General features: G+C 40.6%; 1 protein-coding gene across 9 annotated transcripts in view; it reads left to right on the forward strand.

Annotated features, from left to right (window-relative positions):
• Nucleotides 1-25,593, forward strand: part of RGS6 (regulator of G protein signaling 6) — a 275,094-nt gene that overhangs the window by 9,583 nt on the left and 239,918 nt on the right. For 5 of the 9 annotated variants that reach the window (XR_005601920.1, XR_005601921.1, XM_039552049.1 and 2 more), the window contains exon 1: nt 9,850-9,921. Coding sequence is in view for 4 of the 9 variants with exons in the window: in XM_019282554.3 (XP_019138099.2) it covers nt 9,838-9,921 (84 nt within the window). In the remaining 5 variants the exon portion in view is untranslated. Of the gene's footprint in view, nt 1-9,816; nt 9,922-25,593 lie in introns of those variants that run through there. The other 4 variants (XM_019282554.3, XM_039552051.1, XM_039552052.1 and 1 more) reach the window with 1 other exon arrangement.

The raw sequence follows: 25,593 nt of genomic DNA on the forward strand, positions 1-25,593 counted from the left end.
GGAAGAGGCATGGGTGTATTGGAGGCAGTTTCTTCCTGGTATAACATCATTCTGGTCCATTAAAAGTAAATTTAGTATGCAAGTGCCCATTTTAACAATTGATTTCATAAAGGGAAAAAATTGCCTAGTTAACCAGCAATTCATATGTCAATATTCATTACCATCCATCTCCATTCCATTTTTCCTTCTGGTTATCTTGGGAAGTCAGAACCTAGTCAAAGTTAGATGCCAAAAGTTACTTTATATTGGCTTTCACCCCTAGGTTTCCTGGATGTAACATCCAGATCCAGACAGTATTTTCAGCATTCTAGAATAGTTAGGAATATCTGCAGATTTAGAAATACATAAAATCAAAATGGAGTGTGTGGCAACCTGGGGAAAGGGGAGGAAAGTGGTCCATTTATATGGTTTATCAAGAAGCAATCTGATCTCCTGCCAGGTGACTGAGGCAGATCGCCAGTGGCTCACACAAATGGAGCAACCGGAACTGTCCATCCCGAGTGTTGTCTGTTAGACAGTTATGTGACAGTGTGACATGTGTCACAGATGGAGAGAAAATTGCTCAAGACCATGGAGAACACCCTTTTTGGAGGTTGTGTGAGGCCTTGGTCATCCCTGGTTAGCAATATTGTTTATACCACTGCACCATGAATATTTACTCTTTTTATTAACCAACTTACATAATTGGGAACAGCAAGTGATTGGTGAGAAGTACCTACAGACACCTACACATTCGATTGCTCAGGGGCTTAGTTTAAACTTGTGTCTATTTGCAGGAAGCCAAGTAACTTGGATTGACTCATGTCTGAGAGCTAGTTTGGTCTAAAAGATGGGTGTATCCATATTGCATATCCTTGGCCAGAGGAGTCTCAAACCTCTGGCCCTCAGCTGGTATCTTTGTGGCCTGAGGATACAGTGATTGTTGTGGATGGTTTTTTTCCAAGCACAGTGTTTTTAAAAAAGTGAGATTGTCCTGCAGCCCTCCAGAAGGATGAGGTTATGCATTGTTGGACTTGGGACATACTGGGAAGCTGTATGGTGTTGCAGAACCTTTTGGGAGACTGATGCAGGCATGGATAAGAAGTAGGAAGCCATACCCCGTTTAAGATCATCCATGCTGACTCTTGAGAGCAAGTGCTGATGGTGGAGAACTGTGTTCCCAAACCTGTATCCACTTAGGTTTTGAGCTCTACAAAAGAGAACCTGGGAGCAAACTAGCAGTTAAGCACTGTGGGTGATCGGGAGCCCAGAGCTTGCTCCTTGCCCTAATACTGTGTGGAAATGCAGACATACCTGAAGGATGTTTTGAGGCAAGTTTTCCACATGAGAAGCACTTAGTTGTGGAAGGGCGCTGCACCTTTAGGAAAGGCTGTAAGAGTAGTAGAAATTGGAAACCCCAGCCTTCATCAGGATCCCAGTTTCCCTAAAAAGAAGAGAAAGGGAGTGTCCTGGAACTAGGTCCTTTCTTTCTGCTCTGTCAGAGTGAGGCAAAAGAGTCTTGGCTTGTTCCCTGGCCTAGATATGTGCCCATCCTTCATCCTGCCAGTTGTAGAGTGAGAAAAGTATTGAGCTCTTGTGCTGCAGCACAGGGCACCCTGTGAGCTGGTACCTCAGAAAGAGGAGGAATGGGGTCCTTTAGAACCCTTGAGTTCTCCCAGTGTGAACAAAACTGCTTTCCCACAAACAAGGAGGAATTTTTTTGGCAAAAATTTGAACATTAAGTGCAGCTGCTGGAAGTGTTTATACTTTGTTCCTTAAAAAAGGCAACAGACTGAGTATTGTTGATAGTACTGCAATGCTCAGCACTTGCAAGGAGGGGCAGAAGGTCTGGGATAATCTTCTACTAGGAAACTCTTTTCGGAGTAACTTCAGTTATAATTTGATGTCCAAAATGGCCGTTTGAGGGATTTTTAGATGCTTTGGGAGTGTAGTTCACTGATTGAAAGCAGACTTCCTTCTCTAGCCGTCCATGCAGGGGAGCAGCGCCATTGTATCCAGGGTGGGGCCAGACCTTCTCTCTGTCACTGCTGCCTGTGGTGTGGCTCACTGTGTGGGGATGCCCCGCCCTTGCTTCAGTAGCCCTTATGTCCTCCTCATCTGGCTCGGGGGAGGAGGACATGCTTGCCAAGTCTTGCCCCACTGGGCATGGTGGTGATGTGCCATGTGTAGTACCAGTGTTTCCCCCTCCTCACCAGAAAGGGAACTGGTAGAGATGGTGGAGTTTTGATTTCAGCTCCAGTCTTCCTGGCTTTTGTCTGTTCAGATGGGTGTTGTATCTGTTCCTTTTGGGAAAGTTATTTCGCTAATTATGCAGGTTTACTTCTGAAGGAGGAGTAGAGGTGAATTGTGCAGTGGTTGGACTGAGGTACACCAGTCAAAAGCAGAGTATATCCCAGGTAGGACCTGGGGATCCTCTGGTTGGTGTATTAGCCTTGGTCAACAGGATCAACTTAATAATAGGCTGTATATTGCCTTCTGGTATATACAGCTTGCTTGGCATGCCCAAGTCCTGGTTTAATGAAGTAATAATTAACCAGAAAAAGAACATGAAGACAAGTTTCTTCCCAGTGCAATTTTAGAGAGATTTATGTAATAGATGTAAAATATCAACTTAATATTAATGAGGATTAATTGAATTCAGAGTAAGTGATTTTTTCCTTCCATCTCTTCCCTCCTGTCACCTTAATAACCACCTATTTGATCTAAATATTCTAGCAGATCAGGTAGAGATTTTTCCTATTAGGTAATTACCAGTTCAGCAAGGAATGTGGTTATATGATTTCTCAGGCACGTAAAGTCATGTAGTCTAGTTGTATTTCACTAATTAGAAAAAAAATTAACCAGGTATTAATGACATGAAATTGTAATTCACTCTATGATTGTGTGCTAAAGCACTAAATCTCTCATGGTTTGATATTAGCACTACATGTCAATTATAAGCTGCCCTTGAAATATATTGATTACATAGCATAAAGGTAGTTTTTACTTACTGTCACCCAAAATTATATTTCAGCTGAGCAGTCCTGATAGGTATCTCCATGGGAATTCATTTAGCAGATTCTGTTTTCTGTGATTCAGTTTCTCCCTTTTTAACCAACTATCTTGTTTTATCTCAGATGTGCAAGAAATGTTTTTCTTTTTCATTTTCAATGTGCAAATTTTGCACATTGACAGTTCATTTATTATAATGGAGAATAGGAATTGAAATATGACCTTGTATTAGTTTGTTAAATCCAGATGATATTTTCAAGAAATAGTTTGTTTTTCAGGATTTCTTCTAATGTACTTCTTTCTTTCTCTATTATATATAAACCCCAGAGTCTATAAGGACTCCTAGATGTGCTAATTTCTATGAAACACATGGGATTTTGTGTCTGTAAGAGGTTTCTTACAACAGTCTTGTTTCCAATGTTTTTTTCTGACAGCAGTCAAGACGTTTGATAGCACTAAGGGTAATCTCTTAATTTACTTCTCAGATGTTTTCATTGAATTTACACATACACAGAGATTAAATTCTGACAGTATTTATGGATTAAAATGTAAAGGTTGTATTTGAAATTTTCTAATTACAGTTCTGTATCAGAAACTCTAAAAGGTAAACTGGAAAAAAATTTTCTTGATTTTCAGAGCATGTTTTTAATTGGTTGTTCTACCTTAAAGTTCACTGATCCTTTTGTGACATATGGGAGCCTTATCTCTTTGCAGCTTCTGGTTTTTGTGAGAGTGAGGAGCCTGATCAGATAAGAGAGAGAGAGGGAACTCTTACTGTGATTTGGTGCATTTTGTCAGCGGCTGCCTGTCTAATCCAGTGTTCTTATGTTTCTTGGGGGAAAAGCAGAAGTGTTCTATAATAAAGAATAAAACATAAAAAGGAAAAAATCAGTGAGAGGCAAATGTACCCTCTCTTTTTAGCGTATTTTTAGGAATATTTTTCAAAGGCTTAATAGGCCATCTTATCCATAAACAAGAAGTTGAAGACTGCTGATTTTCTCCTTGTGTGTGGCAGAGAAAGAGAATGACTGGCACAAATGGTTTTCAATTTTTACCACTTTTGCTGCTGAGGAGTCCAGATTACTGCAAGCATGGCTATTGTCAGAAAAACAGCTGTGGGAAAACAGCATCTTTGAACATGAAAGTTGAAATTTAGAGACCATTTATTTTTTTGAAGATGTGCATTTGGATTTAGATTGCTGGTGTGTGGCTGCAGGCTGGGGTGAGTTAGCCCCTGATAATACACCAAACTGGCCATAGGAGGGAGGAGCTGACAGTACTCTTCAGATAGTAATTGGTGAGGTTCTTAGCTGGAGGCTGTCTTAATTAAGCTGGAGGCTTGATCTAAAAAAAGCCTACATAAAATCTTTGTTTTCTCTTCTCAGCTAAGTGTAGCTGAAATTTCTTTATAAGACCAAGTTGGATTCATTTCTGGCTGATACATCACAAACATGTGCTTAGAGAAAGGTTCAGAAGGCAGATTCTGTTTTCAGTCTGTATAGTGTTGTAGGGTTGACTTCCTGCTTGCATCTGGAGTAGACTGGGCTGACAGCGAGGAGAAAACTGTGTAGGTTTTTTTGATTTGTTTTTTAACAGAGAACTGTGCAAATTAGATGTGGATTTTCACATACATTTATATTAATTAAAGGGTTGCAAATGCAGCATATTAACATAGTATTAGGGTAGAAAAAAGCTGTACTTTGACCATGGGCAGTCTCATTTTTGTTTGCAGGAGGTAGCCTGCATCACTGGAGCCCTAACTCTGGGGTCTCTTCCTGTCTCCTTGGTGGTCGTTTCCCTGGCAGAGATGGAGAGGTGCTCCCTTGGGGCTATACCAAAGTTGCTTCTGGGTCAGAAGTATTATTGCCATGTAGCCAGCAGTTTGTCTGTGCTCACTGAGTGTTAAGTCAGTGCCACCATCCCCAGGCTATTGAGACTGTCCCATCAGAGAACTGGCTGGAGACCAGGCTTTAGCATGGTAGCAGTACAGGAAAGCAATCCTAGAGGTTCTTGGAAAGCCTTGACTCTGTCTGGTACAGTTGGGGAAGAATCAATGAGGAAAGGTGTGCTGTTGGACAACTAACTAGGACAACTAACTAACAAGGAAGGTCTTGTTGGAAATGTGAAAATTTGGGGCTACCTTGGCTGCAGTGACCACAAGATTGTGGAGTTCAGTATCCTGCTAGAGGAAGCAGGGCAATGAGTAAGATTACGACTCTGGACTTCAGGGGAGCTAAGTTTGGCCTCTTCGGGAACCTTCTTGGAAGGATCCCACTGGAATGTGCCGATGGGAAGAGGCGTCCCAAGAGAGCTGGTCAATATTCAAAGATCATTTCTTCCATACTCAAGACTGGTGCAGCTACAGGGAGAAAGTCTGGAGGAAGGAAGACTTTCCTTGGTTGAGGAGGGTTGTGTTAGAGACCATTTAGTCCAATTTGACATCTCCAGTCCATGGGGCCTGATGGGCCTTGTTAGCACACACGAGTGTTGAGAAAACTGGTGGACATCATTGCTAGGCTATTCTCAGTCATCTTTGAAATGTTATTTCAGTCAGGAGAGGTATTTGAGGACTGGGAGAAAGCAAATGTCTCCCCAGTTTTCAAAAAGGGCAAGAAGGAGGACCCAGGGAGCTACAGACCAGTCACCCTCATCTCAGTCTCCAGAAAAGTGATAAAATGGGTTACCTTGGGGGCCATTTCTAAGCATGTGGAAGACAAGAAGGTCATCTGGAGTAGTTAGCATGAATTCACCAAAGGGAAATCATGCTTAAGCAACATGATTGCCTTCTGTGGTAGGGTAATTGTCTGGATAGGTGAGGGGAGAATATTGGATGTTGTCTACCTGGACATTAGCAAGGCTTTTGACGCTCTCTCGTGATATCTTCACAGGAAAGCTCAGGGAGTGCAGACTGGACATGTGGACAGGGAGGCAGTTTGAGAGCTGTGTGAATGGCAGGTCTCAGGGGATTGTGATCAGTGGCACAGGGTGTGGTTGGAGGCCTGTCGCTAGTGGAGTCCCCCGAGGTTCAATATTGCATCCTTTATCATTTAACTTGTTCATCAGTGACTTGGATGAAGGGACAGATGCCGTTTCAGCAAGTTTGCTGATGACACAAAGCTGGGAGGAGGAGCCCCAGAGCTCTTTGCAGCTCTTCAGAAAAATCTTGATGGGTTGGAGATTGGAAAGCAGCTATCTGGAGAAGGATCTGGGGATCCTGGTGGACAACAAGCTGTCCATGGGCCAGCAGCCCTTGTGGCCAAGAAGGCCAATGGTATTCTGGGGTGCATTAGGAAGAGCGTTGCTAGCAGTTTGAGAGAGGTGATCCTGCCCCTCCTCTCAGCCCTGTTGAGGCCACATCTGGGGTGCTGTGTCCAGTTCTGGGCTCCTCAGTACCAGAGAGACATGGAGATTATGGAGCAAGTCCAGCAAAGGGCTATGAAGATGAAGAGGTGACTGGAACATCTCTCTTACAAGGAAAGACTGAGGGAGCTGGGCCTGTTCAGCCTGAATAAGAGAGAGCTGAGGGGGGACCTCATCAATGTATTTAAGTATTGAAGGGAAGGTGTCAGAGGATGGAGCCAGGCTCTTCTCTGGGGTGCCAGAGCAAAGGACAGGAGGCCACAGGCAGAAACTGATGCACTGTAAGCTTCACCTGAACATGAGGAAGAACTTTACTTTGCAGGTGAGCGTACACTGGAACAGTTTCCCATAGAGGTTGTGGAGTCTCTGTTACTGGAGATACTCAAAAGCTGTACTCAATCCTGAGTAACATACCCTAGCGGACCCTGCATGAGCAGGGAGGTTGGACCAGATGACCCCCAGTGGTCTCTTCCACCACCAACCATTCTGTGGTTCTGTGAAGCAGTCCTGCATCACTGGATGCTGAGTTCCACTCAACTCCCGTATGTTAAAAAGCACAGGTATAATGGAATCCATGGGACCCAGCATTGCTGTGCTTTCACCTTGAAGAGCCAAGAACATGGCCATGTCATATCACTGTCGTATTTTATCTGTAGTATTTTTTTCTTTTTCCTTGTAGAATACCAATGAGAAAGAATTCCATGTTTTTAAAAAGGGTATAAAAGAAAGAGAAAAAACTTGGACAATGGTCAGAGTCCTCACAATTCCTCAAGGGCCCGCGTGGCCTGCTAAGGTTTATCCCAGCAGCAGCAGTGCCTTGACTGTGTGGAGGGAATGCCCACACTTGTCTCTGCTTCAGGGTGCACCTCAGTCCTACCTTGTCTCCAGCCTTGTTCTCTGAGATATCCATCCTGCTGTCACTTCTGCAAGGTGGCCCTGCTCTTGCTGCTCCTGACTGAAATCCAGCAGGAGATGCTGGGCACTAGTGGGAGTCACTTTTGCAAATTTCTGACCTCCAACAACAGATTGGTTCACTTGTACTGATTACCTTATGTAGATGTTATGTAGATCTACATGTTAGGCTTATGTAGACCTTCAAATTTAATGGCTCCCTCAATATCACCATGAACAGCATGCCAGGTACTACTGTGTGTTGTACATGATCTTATTGTCGTGTTGCAGTGGAGTAGATGAAAAACTTCAGTGCTATGGGGGAAGATATGGAAGTACCAGAAAAGATCAAGTGAGCTGACAGTATAACAAGAACAACAGAATTTGTAAATGTGGATGTTCCGAGTGAATAACGCAATGGGTGAAGTACAGCTAAGTAATGCTGCAGAGCGCTTTTTGGTTAGAAATTGTAATTTTGTTCTTTTAAGAGCATTTCTCAAATGAAAGTTAGTTGCAATTGTTTTCTTTTAAAGCATGCATGTAAAATCTCACATAATATAAGTGGTGAATGTGGTCTTTATATACTGTAGGTGAAGCTGAAACTTGTATGACTTGACATATGCTTTCAACTCTGCTTTGTAATTGCCTTCAGAAAGTTACATAAAATCTCAACCCAGTTCCTGCTCCATTCAATTGAGTGATGATAACCTGGAGCCTTATTCTTCAGTGCCTTGAAATCATGACCAAGAAATATTGTGAAAATGCACATTTGTGTAAATAATTTGAAGTGCTGTAATTCAAAAATGCTTTACCCTGCATCATTTCTGCTGGTTAATTGTTTCTGCATCTAATAATTTTGCTTAGAGAATTTATTCCATTTCCTTTTTAGCTCACAACCTGGCACAACAGTGTAGAGTCTGGGCTTCTAGGAAGACACGAGGTTTAATAGGGGTTAAAATAAATTTATGTCCTTTAAATATAAAATAGTGTCTAAATTGGTCTGAACATGCCTTTAAAGGGTGATCTGTATATATATTTTTTAACTTGATCTTGAACTGTATGTATTACTGAGTTTCAAAATTGGTATATTCATGTACAAATGCATTTGTGCCCACTTGTGTGTGTGTGCATGCATACCTTATAAAAGAAAGAAATGAATGACTTTGTATTGACATAGATTATTTAACCTTGGTCTCTTTTATGTCTTCTTAAAGGGGGTATCTCAGTTGCTTCTGGTTCTAGTGAATGGTGCCATGTTACAGCAGTAGCCTTTTCACTGCTGAGAAAGGACAGAGCTGGGAGATGGTCTGAGCTTGTCTGATTCTAGGCTCTTGACATGTCCTTGGGAGCTGATAACTGACAGCTAGAATGGCTCAGGGCTGTATTATACATATAATGGTATGGTATGTATGTATACTATATGCTGGGGCACTTTGTTGCCTGTGGCAATGTGAAAGTGGGTGAAGGAATAGGAAAGCATCTATTTCCTTAAATAAGGGAGACAGTTTAGTGGTGAATTGTGTTTTAGAAATTAAAGGCATAGGTTATGCTTGTTTGAACATAGATTTTTCTTTTGTTCTCAGTTTTTAATGAAATATGTTGAGATGGGATGTTTCAGTACTTTCTATGTTAAAAAATTGAACTTGTCAGACAGTTTTAATGCCAATGTCTGTACGAAGCAATGTTACTTTTTAGGTTAGGAAAGGTCACCACGCGGCTCCACAGCAGCCTCTAACTTAAATGTAACTTGTCAAGTGTGCTGGTGGAAGAAAAATTGAAAATATAGCATTTGACTTAGAACTTAAAGTGTCTTCCGTGCACCAGGCCCCTTGGGTTGTTTTGGTTTTTTTTTTTTTTTTAAATAATACTGTTGCCTCAAGGCTGGCATGACCTGGAGGAGATGAGGCAGCAGTTCTGTGCTTCTAGAAGATAAGGAGTATTGTGTGGTTCTCTGCTTGTGTCCTGCTGCCTCTTCCTGGCTGTGTCATGAGAAGAGATGAGGGGAAGCCGTTTACTCTGAGCAAGCAGCTATGCCTCCCTGGTTCTTGGCTGCTGCTCCAGGGTTGTGGAGAGCTGGAAGTGGCTTGTAGTGTCTGCAGGCGACAGCCGTCAGTGTGCCTGACAGTCTGCTGCACCTGCCGATTATAGTGGGGTTTCACTTCGCCTCACAGCAAGCCTTCTTAGCTTTCTGTTTGCAGGTACCTCAAAGCTTCTAGAAAAGTCAAAGCTGTTGTGCTATATAGCAAGGAAAGGAAGTGTGTGAAGTATTAATTGGATATTCTTCTATCGAATGAGGGCTTGTGATAAAAGTTCAGAACTGCGGGAGAAATGTGTGTATGTGATGACCCAAACCACAGCTGTGTGTGACTTAGTGGTCCTTGTTCTCTTGGGGTGTTATCCTGTAAACCAGTCACTTCTGACACAGTGTGATAAAATCCTGCATGGGGTGAAGTCTGGAGTGTGATTCCCTCTGTACCGTTCTTGTCTGTCTGCCTGCCTGGGAGGCAGTTGCGTGTCCTTGCCATGCTCCACTGCAGCCTGGAGTGATGCTGACTTTTGCTCCTGTCCTTGCAGTCTGAGCGACGAGAGGCAAACATGGCCCAAGCACCCACTGATCCGAGTAGTGCAGAAACTGCTGACCCAGAGGAGAGTTCTCCAAATATGATCGTCTACAGAAAGGTAAGGATTTGGAGCTGTGTGCAAAAATCCCTTTTCTATGTGGTTGTCTTGTGGAAGGATCCTATGCGCCTTTTGAAGTCAGAGGTGTATTTCAGACTGCTTGGATGCATAGCCGAAAGAGTTTTCAGGAAAGTAGGTGTTTCAAACTATAGCATTTGATAGCTTGGAAGTTGAGTTCTGTTCAGTGGACGCACATGAGCTTCTTAGTATGAAATATTTGATGACAAGTTTGAAATCTGTAACTTTTTTGTCATGTAACTCTAGGTAATCGTTCAAGTTTACCACAGCTAACTAAAATAAGCGTACATATCTTCCAAGTTTTATCATACTAAGCACAAAGCAGCTGCCATGCAGCAATCTTTTGGTACTTCTTTTCTATATTCATATTGTGTTTCTTGTTGCATAATTAGCAGTTTGATTCTTTGTAGGTCCTTGTTCTTACTTCCCATTGCCTTGCTTAAATTAAAAAAAGAGTATTTTCTCAAGTGCTAGGGAAAAATAAGTTAGAGGTAAAATAACAGCAATGTGTGATGTTAAAGAGCATTATTTCACCATGATAAAATGTCTTATTCTGAAGTACTTCGGAGGTAGCATAGAAGATGAAGGAAAGCTGTCTGTTGACCCATTTGCTAAGGCATTGTTTTATTCTGGGGTAGGTATATCCTTAATCTTTGAAATTTAGTATTTTTGTAGTTTAATGAAATAATGTAAATGTATTTTATTTAGCCTGCAAAATATTTCTTATGTAGTATGCAGAAGTGCTGTATGGTTCTGACAGAAATTTCTTGCATAGCTTAAACAAGCTGCCATTCTGTTATCTTAAGAGCTACAGTGCTAGCTCAGATTAAGTTTCCTTGATCCTGGGTAAAATTACTGAAATATGTTGGGGGTACATGGTTAAGTTTTCTGCTTGCATGACTGCAATCTTGATGACTTTCATATGCTGAGAAAATAATTGAGGTTTCATATGGAGCATGAGTTGTTTAAAGTGTTACTTTTTGATATCCATAATTTTGGTTTAGTTGTTGTGTATTTGGTTTGGAATCTGGAATTGTTAACATGGGAAAAATTTCTGGGTAATGTGTAGGCTTGTTTGTTTTGAATGTGTTATGAAAACACTTTGGCTCCTAATTTGGAAGTAGCACTAGTCGGTTACTCAGATTTTTTTTTCCAACCTGTTTCCTGAGACGTCCAACACCCCAGTAGGCTGAAGTAGATATGGGGTATGAAAGAAGTGCCTGGTTGTGTGATCTAGAATTAGGGCATTAAATCTGTGACTCTGCAGAGTATCCACTTACTTGTTCTTGAAAACACTGTTTGATTTGTGTGCCTTACTTCCTGTTCATCTCATGGCATTTCTACTTTATGATTTCTCCACTTCTTTGCCTTTCAGTGTTTCATTATTGTCACGTAGAATAGGGCTTGTGAGTTCTGTGGTATCAATGGGGAATATGCTCATACTATTGGATTCATCTCCCCTTACTGGTTTTCCTCTGATGTCTGTATTATCAGCCCCTCATAAGACAGTCACCTGTCAAAATACATAGTTGTCTTTTAGAATACCATGCCCCATGCATTGTGCAGTTAACAGTGTATTCTGTATTGACAATGTTAAGCTAACACATCTGTCAGGTTTTTTTGCTGAGTGTTTCTGTTGCTTTATGAATAAAAAGCATTGATCTTACCTATTTTTCAGAGTAAATTTTCATTGGTGATTGACTTTCTAAATGTAATTTACATTATTTTAGATAGTAGTTTTAATATTAGCATTTGATATTATTTGATATTTTGATATTAGTTAGATGTATTACGCATCAATTTTATCTTCCTTAGTGTTGAAAAATCATATGCAAAATCTGAGACAAGACTATTATTCTTTTGATTATCTCTCCTCTCTCCAAATGAATGTTTAGCTCTTCATCTCTCATTTCCTTTCAAATGGCTTGATTGCCAGTAATGAATGAGAAAAACACTGCACTGGACTCCCTGAAATATTGAACACCATCTGCCAGAATACCCTACACTTCAGGGTTGGTATTGTCACAGTAGAAGGAAAGGTTTGCTTCTCACAGCAGGGATCCTGAGATGCAATTGTTGATCCCCCTTAGGAAGAGTAAGTAAGGGTGGTCTTCAATAGTGGGACCACAGTAAATCCTGCTGTAAGTGTGAACTATTTTGTTGCTTATCATAACTGTCATGTTTGTGGGTTTTGAGGGAGGAAAGCCCTGGAAATAGAATCCCAAATAGTTAATACTTTCTTTACTGGGAGTCTCTGAGGTCTTCTTGAAGTTCATGTGCCAACAGCTTGGTTGTAGCCTGGTTTTCTTTTAGTCACTGAGAGACTCATTTACAGGACAAACCAGATCTTAGGTGGTATTGAGTGTCCCTTTGGAGCAACCTCTCCCTGTTTCGTTTTGGAGAAGAGCCTGGAACAGGCTGTGCTCTTTATTTAGGTAGGTAAAACTAAGTGGGATGGGTTTTGGCCATGCAGAACAAAATAAACTAATTTATTTTGACTCAAATTACTTCATGTTATTCTCTGTGGACTCCTGCAAGCAAATGAATTCTAACTGCTTTGATTGCTACAGCAGATGGTCTCAATGAGATAAGTCTTATTTTCTTTTACCTTCAGTGTTAACCTTTCAGGGGTTGATATCTATCAATTTGTGAGATGCGTTATTTTTTTAATCCAAAATACTCAATGTTGATCCACTGTTTTGGATGACACCTGTGTGTGAATTAAGTAATGCAGATGTGTTACAGTAAGCAGTGTTTAGGGTTTGCTTTGCCTCATCCCACCCTTATTAAAATAAATTGTACCCTAAACTACATGAGCTGTGTTGAGCAGGTCTCCAGTGACAGTCATGGGTATCTAGCTGTCAGGTGCCTATGTCATAGGATAGACGTTTATAATTCAGCAAGCTGCATTCCACTCCTTGGACTTGTGCGCCCTCTCATCTCTGTGTGTCTCAGTGCTGAGCCCGGGGCTCTCACAGGGCTGCAGGTGGTGCTGCAGTAAGGGTGTGCTGTTGTTTATCTGTGTGGCACAGTGGTACCCAATGGAAGTGTAAGGGTGCTGCAGATACTGCATTGCCATTTAAATACTCCGTGGGTACAGTCAGTCTGGCCACATCTGGAGAAGATGTATTGATGGGGATTACTACTGGAAGAGTGGTGCACAGTGCTTAAGACAACTGTTTGAAATGCACTACCCTACTTTTCATGGGAGCAGGGAGTGACATCCCCATCCTCACTTCAGTCTGTGAGCGTTGTGTGGGTGCTGCAGCATGGAAGGAGAAAAATGCAATAAAAGCCAGTGAGAGGAGAAAAAACACTACTAGCAAACAGTAACAAAAAATATAAATTGATTATAAATGCCGGTCACATTCCCTTGAAATCCAGCCGTCCTTGATTAGTCTGTCTTGCAAGTGCTGGTGACTGTGTCTCAGGGGCCCTTTGGCTCATTGTTACAATAATCCATGTCTGAAAATACCTCTTCTGCAGACAATATCAAAAGACAAATGGTTCACGGACACCTCCTGACATCAGACCTGTTAGGTGACCTATTATCAAAATAATTTGGCAAATCAAATTTTCTTACCAAAAGAATGGTGGAAAATTGTCATGTCATTGTAAGAAAAATCAAAATGTTTAGGTCTTGACTAAATAAGAACTGAAGATACAAATAAGGAGGAGTACCTGGGGAATATAACAAGAAGGGTGAAACCACAGAAATTAAAATCTAAATTGGATAGCCAGGTGTACTTGTTCCTGAGAGAGATCTCTTATGACAGGGTAGAGTTTGCAAACTGTGCTGTTTAGAGATTTTTAGAACCACGGGAGCATATATGTTTTGAGGGATATCAAAATATATTGTCAGAGAAATGATCTGCATTATCTGATGGTAGATTTCCATTTCTGCTTAATTTTTGCCCCACACATCTTCTATATCTGCTTGATAACATCGGCACTTAGAGAGTTAAATTTTGAATTTTTATGGTTGCTCATGGTAAATCTTTTGAACAAGCAAGAAAATCTAATTTCCAAAGGCAATTACTGCTCTAAGTAATGTATAACAAACTTGCAGCTGCCACAAGATGCTTTCAGAAAAATCTGAGTTGTTTGCTACCTTCAGTACTTGGCAGCCTTAGTGTCTTTTTAAATGCTGATTTAAGATCTGAATTGGAATAATTAAAAAAAATAAAAAAAGCAGCCTTACACTTGCAGGTTTTCTCCAGGCAAATTCCAGTGTTCCAGTCATGTCAAGTAGCAGGAGTGTAGCTGTCAGACCTGGCCGAATGTGCTGATTGGGCAGGAAATGAGAGAACAAGCAGTTGTGAAGAACAAGCAGGCGTATGCATGCAAAAAATGTATGGACCATGTAGCAGAAAGATGGGGGAAGAGTCCGTTGTTAAATTAACTGTTCACATTAAAAAATATGATACTGGCATTTTGAGCTAGTCAGAAAACCAAGACTGCAATTTGATTGCTCTTAAGTTGTGCTGTGAAAAAGCATCTCAACAGGACACTGTCTAAGCAGCCAAAAGCAGATCAACCTCACAAGGGTATAGTCCTAATGATGACTTTTTGTAAAGAAAGAAAAAACTAAAGTGTTTTAAAGTGAGATGAATTTCACGCATACAATTAATTTTTTTATTAATAGAAAGTCTGCATCATTTTTTGAGGCTTCCTAACCCCTTCAAGGTTCCATGCTGTTTTTATGAGAGGCAGCAGAACCTAAAATGTATTTAAACTGTTGAATACTTTGGCCATTCTTTTTATTTGAGTCTCTTGAGTTATATTTTAGGATTCTCCTGCATGTGAAGGCCTTCTGAACCTTATTTTTGTACATGAAATCTGAGTTTTTCACACAGTCAGTTCTGTTTTTTTAACTGGTTCTTTAACATAAAACTGTAAATTGGTGATGATAATGCATGAGTTGATAACACTGCAGATGTCCAAACTTCAATTTTTACCCAAGGATTTTTCTGTACTGTCATTAGAGATTACTTTATAGCATTTTAAGTCATCTTACTCTTAACATTTCCTGATTTATTTATTTATTTTTTAAACTGTTTCCGACTAAAAGCAGTAAGCCAAGATTAAACTAGGACCGAATTCGAGAGCATGCATTTGTACTTCAGGAACTGAAATATGCACAGTTTTGCATAAATAACTTCCAAAATGTCATTGTTACTGCTGGAAAATAAATTTAAACCCAGTCTTGTTACCAAAATGTATTGACAGACAGGTTAGGCAGCAGGGAAACTTTAACTCTGCACTTCTTCATTGCACATTTTCAAGGAGGTTTCAGTTAATTTATCACTGCAAATACTCATGTGCCTTGCTTGTAAACAGAAGCTGGCCACTTCTTGAAACCTTGCTAGTTTCTCTATTCAACTGATTTACTGTGTCAACAACTTTGACTGCATAGGATGTTGCATAGAGAGGGGGAAATGCTTGTATTCAGGATGGGCTGCTTGTTAAATTGTGGCTGTAATTACGACAGAGCTGGCTGCTTTTTATCTAGGGGATTCCCTCTTGGCATTTCCTGTAATAACAGGAGTAGCATTCACTTATTCTCCTTTCCATGCCTCATACAGTAAAATCCTGGGGATAGTAATCACAGTAGGGGCATTAAATTTAGTTTTATAGAGAGAGAGAGAGGCTGTACGGTGGGGGACAGAGGTGGGGATGGCTGTGTACAACAAGCCTGTCAAGTAGGAGCAGCAGAGAAGAGAGTCTGGAGTACAGTGACAAATCATAGGGAAGTCATAGTCCAGTACTGAGAAATGGCAATGAAAATCACAAATATAATCCCAGAGTGTCTTGGAGAAATATTTCCAGGGCAGGGACAGGTGTCAGCAGTATCATGCAAAGGGCCAGTGGTATGGCCTCTTCTAGGTCATGGTGTAATCTTCTCTTTTGTCATCTCCTGTCTTCAGAAAACATGTCCTGGTTGCACAGCATGAACTAGAAACAAGTGGTGTATTTAGCTGAGCTAAAGCTACTACTGGTGCGCACACAAATTTCGATAAATTTGTGATGGGTATAAGCAGTCTTGGAGTTAGGGGGTGGTTCCTAATTCTTAGAAAAGTGGAGTTCTGGAACAGTCACTGCAGGGAGTAGTGAGGCCCAGAAAGCCATATGGTTTTAGGATCCCTGTAGGCATGTTTTTGAAGAGGCCTGTATGACATGGTATTTTGCAGAAGTAGAGAAGGAGACACAGTGAGCCAAGAAGTCTCTCTAGATTTATGTATACCTTCTTCAGATTACCCTGAATAGGTAATAATACCTAAAATACCTCCTTATTTTTTGTGTATGTATATATATGAAGTACCTTCAAACATCCTTTATTCATGCAATAGCAAACAATTTGTACTGCTGAAGTTTGACACGTGTCAGTGTCCTTGAACAAAGCTAATGCTACTGACCTTGACTGTAGCTGCCAGGGAAGCCTTGTGGTAAAGCGGGGGTCTGTGGGTTTGATTTCCGCATCAGTTAGATGATATGAATGATTAATGATCGAAGGCATTAGTGTAAAATTGCAAGCAGTTAGTTCCTGGAGGACTTCAGAAGCTGACTTGCATTGTTGTGTAGATGCAAATGAGGCTGTCATAGGAGTGGCAAAAAGGTGTTTTTAGAGTCAGGTGGAGGTCATCCACCTGGAGGAAGGACTTTTGGATGCTTTATGGTTTGTTGTTTCTTTCCATTATTTGTCTTGCAGTAACAGTTAAGATTTACTTGAGGTTAAAGATTCAGATTAGTAGGCAGTGTGCAAAGTTACAAATACGGAAATATGTGTTGTGGTATGTAGGTAAAGCCTCAAATAAGTATTTTCATGTTTGTCTTTTTAGGTATATAAAAGCATGCATATATAGACACACACATGTACTTACGTGCTTTAAAGTAATGAGAAAGAACAAATAACCCTTATTTTATCCCGGCTGTATGGTGTAGCCTAATATGCACAATATAGGAGATTTGTTAAAACCTTATATATAGATGTATGTATGATGCCCTTCCTTGTATCTCTTATGTGCCTTAAATCTTTCTATTAAGATAACGCATACACGGATTCACTGGTTTGCTTTTCACTCATGGCCTTAGCCCAAGTGTAGAGCTGTCCTTAGCTCTTGTGTGTTGTATACCTCTTTGTAGTTAGAGGTTTTGGTGATAAGCATATAGCTTTTTTTTTTTTTTCTTCTCTTCATATTCCCCTAGCAGTTGCCTTATTTAAACTTCTTTAATTTTCTTCCCTTTCTGGCTCATAATTTCTCTGTTCCTGTTTGTGACTGAAACAAACTGTCTTTTGCACCCATAGAAGTCTAATTACAGTGATCTATTACTTTAACTGTTCTCAGAGGCAGAAAAAAGACAAGCCAGGACCAATAGCTATGACAAACTTCAAAGTATATTTTTAGCAAAGCAACTAGTGCAAATTTAGAATACAGAGATAAAAAGGGAAGGTTCAGCTAGAGGGTAAGATTATGCTATTCTAGCTGTAGCACTTAGTGCTTTGCATATTTGGAAACGATTCTCTTTTATTCCCCTAGTATTTTTCTCATGCCATTTGCTTTGTATGTGTTGTCAGCATTTTAAGTGATAGTCTTGAAGTATTTGCACTGTGTTTGTTGATTTACTTTTGCATGTTGTTTTGGGCAAAATGCTGAATATGAGCATTTTCTTTCTGCCTAAAACTTTGTTTTAGCCATGGGGTTGTTTCGTTTATTAGAAACAAACCAAAATGAAGTAGTGAAGCAGTACGGAGCTGCCAGCCTGACTTATTCCAGGAGGCAGTTTCTGGCTATTTCAGATGCAATCTTGAACCTTAATATTAAGACAAAATAGTTTGGATGGAATGGAATGAAATGTGCATGAAACTGTGTTTTTTGTTTTGTAATAGAACTTCAGCTAAACCCTTATTTTATCCTGATTAATAAAATATCACTTCAGGGGATTCTGAACTTATTTCAAAAGGCTCTGCAATAAATTTGAGTGGGAGGATTCAGTTCAATAAATAGAATTACATATGCGGGACCATGAAAATATGCAAATGAGGTTCCATTAAAAAACTCATCTTTTGCATCCTAAGACATTTTGAAGCATGTTTCTCTTTTTCATGAGAAGCTGTTATACCACATTCAAGAGGCATCAATTACTTTTCTCTTTGCTTTATCACTGCTGCTGTTGTATTGTATCATATTTTTCCTTGTCTCTCCAAAGTTAACTGAAATGAAGAAGTGGAAAGTAACCAGTTAACCAGACACTGAAGTGCACAGATATGCTTAATGAAGAATTGTATTCTAATTCTTGAGTATATTCAATATTTTAGTTCAAAGGCTACATGTCTTTTGGGGAGGAGGGGCAAAAGTGTTAATTTAAGTTAGATGTCACCTCTCTGTACTTTGCTTTCCTTAAGTGTTAATGGAGCTCATTAACATTACCTTGCATTAAAGTGTTTGGAAATTATACTTTGGACCAGTAATTAAGAGCCTCTGAAGGTAAAGTGTAATGTACTCGTGGCATATACAAGAATAAATTGCAAGATACTGTATGAATTTTTTTGATGGTTTAATTGAGAGTAGAATAAGTGGAATAGGTAGGAAGAGAATTTAATCAAGGAGCACATTAATGAACTCATCAGATCTATTTCTTGTTTGAGAGAGAAAGCACATCAACTGCAACTTCATTCATACTTCAGTTTTGTGAAAATGTGGTTCTGTGAGATAGAAGTCAAGTAAACGTTTCTGTTGTGTTTTTAAGCTCTAGGTGGAAATCGTTTTGTGTATCAGAGTCTTTTCAGTTTAGTGCTGGAGGTGTCATTTCTGTTCTCTACCATGTCATCATTTGATGAAAACAGGTGTGGTGGCTATTGCATATTAAGAATTTTCCTTGTTGGTTCTCTTACCATTTCACATTTCTTCCTTATGTCTTGCATTAGTTGAAGTTTTAGCAAGGAGACCAGAACTGGAGGGCTGCGAAGACTGTTTAACAACCTCTATTTGTGGGCACAATTCTCCTCTGCTTGTCAGCATGACTGGCGGCAGGGGCTGTTTTGGTGTGATGGCCCAAATAAAGGGAATATTTCATTCACTGGTGCTATAATTAGATGCCTTTCCCTGTTGCGGTGACCCACCCCACTGCGGGGCTGGGGCAGCATGATGCCAATCAATCCCAGCCCATCCCCTGGATCGAGTTTCCCGAAGAGGCAGACTCAGAGGGTGGGTCGAGGGGAGGCTCAGAAGCCTAAGCTGCACCCCCTGGGCAGTGCCCAGGTACAAGCCGCCTCCTGCGGTTCGGGAAAATTCCCGGTTACTCGGTTGTTCATTGGTTCCCTGTTATAACTCCCACCTCTCGGTTTCCCCCAGTGACTCTTGTTAAATTGTATCCTCCCCCTGGCGTGTAACTCATTGGTTGTTTTCCCCTTTCACTGCGGTTTTCAAATTCCCTATAAAACTGAGGACAAGCCTCGGGGGAGGCTCCCATTGCATTCCATCCCTTCCGAGCTTGTTCAGGTGGCGAAACTTCTAACAATAAACCTGTTAGAAGCCAGGCCAGAACAGCCTCTCTCCTCCTTTTTCTCCGAGCTAACGTGAGCTGATCCCATTGGCTCCTGCCCTGTTCCCTCTGCAGAGAAGCCAGCGAGCTAGCCCAGCCAGCAGCCCTTTTCCCGATGCCGAAGTCGCTTCAGCGACGCGCAGAAGTAACGCAGCTGGACTCGCTCTGACCGGGGGCACGCCAGAGCTCGTGCCTCGAGCACAAGAACTGCGTTATTTCCCCATCAGTAAATCCACCCAATTTTGTTAAACGTTGCTTGTAGCTACGTGCAAATTAGTTAATTTGGTAACTTGCGCAAAATGTCACGAAACCATGGCAGCACTGGGTTCTTGCCACTTTCACTGTCACCTCTTAGCTCCTAATAGTAAAATTAACTGGAGCTCTGTGAATTATATTTTTTCTATGGGTAGAAAAACAGAGCTACAATAATGGCAGTACTGTTGTCTGCTTGTATGCTCAAGATAGTCCAACCATTGGCTTGTATCTGGGAAGTTATGTGTGGAAAAACAGCGATTAAACACACATTTTTTAATAACAGGAAAGCATCTGTTTGGAAGCAGGGGGCCCAAGTGTTTTTTTTCCTTGGTCTTCTTACCAGGAAAGGTTGATGTACTTTGGTAGTGATTTTTTTAAAAGTATTTTTTACTTCAAACATTTTGATCTGTAACAAGTTTTCCTTTCTACATGCAAGAATGAAACCTCCGTTTTCAACAATGAAAATGGTGTTTAAGTCATTCATAGTGTGTTTAGCATCAATGGTGCTCTCTTCCCACTCAACAGGTGTTTGAGGGTTTCAGGGGGCATAGGGAAGACCTTGACCCACACCTGTGTAAAATTGTGACAGACTAAAAGTTTTACGGGATGGTCTGTGCTCTGGTTTGGTCTTTGCTAAACTGTTGTTTTTCTGTGCTACACACATTTGTGAGTGATAGTATTTGAAGGGAAAAATAGAGGGTTGAAGGATAATGCACCAAAAGTAGGCAGAAAGGATAGGTGGTCAACTGGAAGGGTGAAACAATTTGGAGAGAGTGTTAAGACTCAATATTGATTTTAAAATAGCAGTATTTGCTGACTTAGAATTTCAAGAGATATTTACAGAATCAGGAAGGTTGGAAGAAATCTTCAAGATCATCTGGTCCAGCTGTCAACCTAACACCAAGATAATCACCCCTAAGCAACATCCCCAAGTGCCGTATGCAGACCCCTTTTGAACACTTTCAGAGACAGTGACTATACCACCTCCCTGGGCAGTTTAGTCCAATGCCTAACCACTCTTGCAGTGAATTTTTTTTTTCAAATATCTAATCTGAACCTCCTCTGGCACAACTTGAGGCCATTTCCTCTTGTCCTGTCACTTGAGACTTGGCAGAAGAGACTGACTCCCACCTGGCTACAGCCTCATCCGTTCCCCACCCCTGAGCCTCCTCTTCTCCAGACTAAACAATCCCAGTTCTTAAAGCACTTTTTTAGTAGTCTTAGAAGTATTTGAGTCCACTGTGGGCTGCATGCAAGCATTAATGTAGTCTGTAGATGACGTTAATTGTCTTTAATTGAATAAATTTGATTTGTTTGAGGAACATTTGGCCATAGAATGAGGCCCTGAGTCACCTCTGAGGTTTGGGCAAAGGCACACAGGAGCTGCATGCTCCTACACCATTTTGCAGTTTCCTGCCTTTTTTTTTCCTCCATTAACTGTTTCATTTGACAATCTGGCCATTCTCACAGTGCAGCTATTTTAAGTTGGTGAAAATTAACTGCAGGCTGAGTGCCCTTTAGGCCACTGTTGTCTCAATATCACCGAGTTCATCTGCCAGGCTAAGGGAGAGCAATGAAAGGGAGACATGGTCGTATACTGGCGCATATACCCCATGATGGACAATGCTTTAAACTCCTGATTCTGATGCATTCAGATGAAGTACTAAGAAATAGAGTCAGTGACCAGAGAAACCATTTAAATATGTCAAGTTGCAGAAAGCTTCCTGGGGCGTTCAAGGACAAGCAGCTCAGATGCTTCTTTCTAAATTAATTACAAAACCATGCAGGAATGGAAACAATGTCTTCATTACTTTAATTATTTTCTCCATAGTATCTTAATTTTTTTTTCATATTTATTATGGCAGTTGAGCAATTTTCTCTGTGACAGCTGTGCCACTTCAAGAATATTTTGAATAGGGCAAGTAAAATCCTTGGGATGGGAAACTGGTTAATAGATGGAGATTGTAATGAGAGAGGAGGTGATGTTTTTAGCTTCTAGGCTTACACCTCACAGCCAGATGTGATCCAAAGAGTAAGAAAACAATTATATTTTGCCACCTTTTTCTGGGTCTGTTGGAAATCAATTCATTCTGGTTGATTTCGTGGCAGACAGATACCCCTTGTTTGCAAAAGAAATTATCCTGGAGACCCTGAAGTAGTATGAATTGAGATGTCCAGACAGTACCAGTCTGTCTGTCTTGGCACTGACGGTTTTGGGTTCTGTATTCACAGGAACTAACAGTTTGATTCTGTGGGAGATTGGTGGCTTAGAAAGGAAGAAGCCCCTTCAGTGCAAAGGAATCCCTCTGGCTCGCGAGACATCTCACCATGATTAACTTCTGAAGAGGCTTTTTAGGTGTTCTGTTTGTCCCCCTTGTGCTCAGCAGTTTGGATAAAAGTCATACCCAAATCTAAAGTTATCTTGCAATTTCACTTCAGGCAATTTTAAGGAGAGCTCTTGAAAGGGTAAACACCAACCCTAGATTGAAACAGGAGATTGTGAGGTGCACAGAGAACCCCTTGTTGTCTGTGTTGTTGACATCCAGGAAGCCAAAGCTTCACTAAGTTGCCTTTGATATTAAAAACCCAAACCAATAAGACACAAAAAATTTCCAAAACAACAAAACAAAACCCATAGAAAAACACCTCCATCAACTGAATAGAATGGGTGAGTATGGTGGTAAATGCCTAACAAAGTGATTTGGGATTGCTGGAAAAGGATTGTTCCACTGACAGTTTAATAACTGTTACAAGCAAGAAGGTGACAGGCAGTGTGGCTGCTTTTACCTGGAGCACTGAATGTTTTATCTGTTTTATGATAGTCTGTCTTTGGTAATCCAGTGACCTCACTGTCGGAGTCCATATGCATTTGCTAAGTTTGGGGTTGTTGCTTTGGTTTTTTCCTTGGAACATTGCTGCCTTAGATTGCAAGCATTCATTGCAAGTGCTGAAATCTGATCCAAGAAATGTCTTTTTAAGTCTGTGGAATGCTTAGTGTACAAAACTTGAATTACTGCTGACAAAATGTTTACCTAATGGAAATCAGTATTATCTTCCTGGATTCCTAAGGATGAGACCTCTGAAGGAAAAACATCTGAAATGTTTAATACGAATTTTTATTCATTGTTAGCTCAGTAAGTTTGCAAGCAGCTGAACAAATAGTTGAATTACTATAAAATGGCTCTATAATTTACAGGGGAACTAAATGCTGAAAGGTACATTTGTTTGGGGATGTGTTTTGTTTTGTTTTGTTTTTTTAAATTTAAATAAACTGCTTAGGAAATCTTGTGAACAAGATACCAGTAAGGATTTTTATTGGGTTTTCGGTGGTATGTTTATCAAATCCAGAAACGGAGACCAAGACTAGCTTAAGTATTGCAGTGTTCCCACCCAGCATTTAGATTTAGATTTATTTAGATTCTTTTGCCTCTTCAGTGAGGGCAGGTATTGCAACCCAATCCTGTGGCATGAGGTACATAGCTCAACTCCTGACTTCTCTTGACATTTTTCCTTCCTACCATAATTTTTTTTTTCTTTTTAACCAATATCTTTTATGTTTTGTGAAATGAAAGAGGAGAGGTATAGGAACTTAATTTTTATCTTATTTCCAGTAAGATCAAGAGACTGGGGAGCCTCAATGTGTTTTTAATTAATATTCCAGTTAAACGACTTCTTGATCTTGGAAGTTTTTCCGGAATCATCACAAGAAACAGATTTTCTTCTCTGTGGCTTCCTGGCTAAAAGTGGAAATGTGCAGCAAACCATTTAGGCTCATGTCTGAAGCTGTCCTCTGGATCTTGCCAAACACAGCAGGTCATGGAGCTTATTTAGACTATTACTAATTGTTTACTCGAGACCACAGAAAAGAGCTTGGAGCAGGGCAAGTGGCCTTGCATGTTGGAAGAGCAGTATCGCCAGAAGAGATGGGTTAAAGAAGAGTCTCAGACAAAATCAGTGCTCAGGAAGGAGAGGTGGAGGAACATGCTTTTTCCCATCAGATTATTTGTCGATTCTGGCTTAGAGTAACTTTTAATGTATTGTTCCCATCAGAGTTGGACATTTCCATTTGGTATGACTAATGCTTTTGTGCTTTGTTTAACCTACCTCAGACTTCAGAACAATACAAGCATGTCTGTGCTGAAGCAGGTAAAGCTTTCAGGATCGTTCACCCCCTTCTTCTTGTCCTAATTAAAGCCAGAGTGCTCTTTTTCTCTTAGGTTCACACACAAAGAAAAAAATTTCCACAGAGTTCTGTAGTGGAAATGCAGCTCTCATATATTGCTGTGGAAATTAGGTTAAGTAAAAGCAGGAGCTCTTGGCCTCTTTTATACATGTTTCTTAATTGTGACTCCTGTGTTTCTGCTATTACTTTGGGTCAGAGCATGAGTAGCCAGGCAGTGGGTATGGAATTAGAAATTTATTTTTTACACATTGCTGAAATAAAAGCTTCTCCTTGCTGAAAAATTAATTACTGAGTGTTCCAGCACCTTATAAGATATTTATATGTTCTCCTGAGTCCTGTCTCTTCCTGTTATCAAAGTGCTGTCTTGAGAGCAGTTCAGGCGAGAGAGCTGCTCAGCTGCGCTCCGTAGTCTTCCTCTCTGCCAAGGAGTCTCAAGACGGCACTCGAAAACAAAGAGACATACTCTAGGGAAAGTATGAATATTAGATCACTCTGGTTTAATCATTTGGGATACAGTGGCCTCAATTTATGCATCTGACTTTTTGGGGGTTTTGTTGTTGTGGTTTCTGTAATGTGTCTCACAATTGTCAGATTGTTGAATCAAGGGTTCTTAGAGGCATTGGAAATCCCAGAAGGGTAATGCTTTTGTGATACTGTTGTCCAAGGTCTGTGTCCAATGTATAAAGATTTCGATGAAAAAGGCAGTTGTCTCTTACTTTAATGGCTTTTTGTAACCTTTTCATTGTGCTTTTCCCCCCTTGTCTTTAAAACAGAGAGAAAAGAATAATTTGTTGGATTTGCTTCATTTGGGAATGCACAGGATAGATGATGTCCTGATTAAACTGCATCCTAGAGTTGCTCATTCTTAAAGGGGAAATACTTGCTGGCCTCAAATCTATTACTTAAACATAATGGTTACTCCATTGCTGCAGCAAGGGCTCTCCCGGGGCAGACAGCTGAAGGAAATGTGTGTGAAGCCCAGCTAGAGCCTGTGCTGGTGTTCATAGGTGCACCTTCAAAGTTACTGTCTTGAAACCTCATGTACAAGTGAAGGGAAACTGAGGTCAGTGGCTTTTCCTGCTTTGAGATGGTGTAGGGAATGTCAGCTTAGGACACGCACATGTCTCTGCTTCCTCCGGCTTGTCTGTGCAAGAGGATCTTTATAAATAATGTTGCATAAGAATAGGAGGATCCAGGAGGCTACTTAGTCTGCATGTTTGTTGCTGACCTCAGTGTCCATCTGTGCCTCATTTGGTTCCTGGGTGGTGTGGGGGGAAGCTGGGGACCCATTTTAAAGCTCACAGGTCTTTCAGCTTTTATGGAAGTTTGCTCTGTGCCTGTATTGCAGTGAAAATGTTTGAAGTCCTTGGTAAGAAAAAGCTGGCACTATTTATTTGTATGCAAGACAGCTGAAATATCAGTCATACTAACAGCATCAGTAGTGCTGATAATGTGACTCTGTCAACAGAGCCTTTCAGAGCAAAGCTTCAAAAAAAATAAATGCAAAAAGCTTGTGTTGCAGTCTCTGAGTAGTGAATGTGCTGAAGGGCAGTTGAGGAATTTGACATCATGGTGATGCTGGAGACAAAGGATGGCTTTTAATATTGGGAATGGGGTGAAAGGTTTGATATTTTGATCAGGGTAAATAAATTGTCTTCTGCCTTCTATACCAC

The sequence above is a fragment of the Corvus cornix genome, chromosome 5, assembly GCF_000738735.6.
Source record: "Corvus cornix cornix isolate S_Up_H32 chromosome 5, ASM73873v5, whole genome shotgun sequence".
NCBI classification, from domain to species: Eukaryota; Metazoa; Chordata; class Aves; order Passeriformes; family Corvidae; genus Corvus; species Corvus cornix.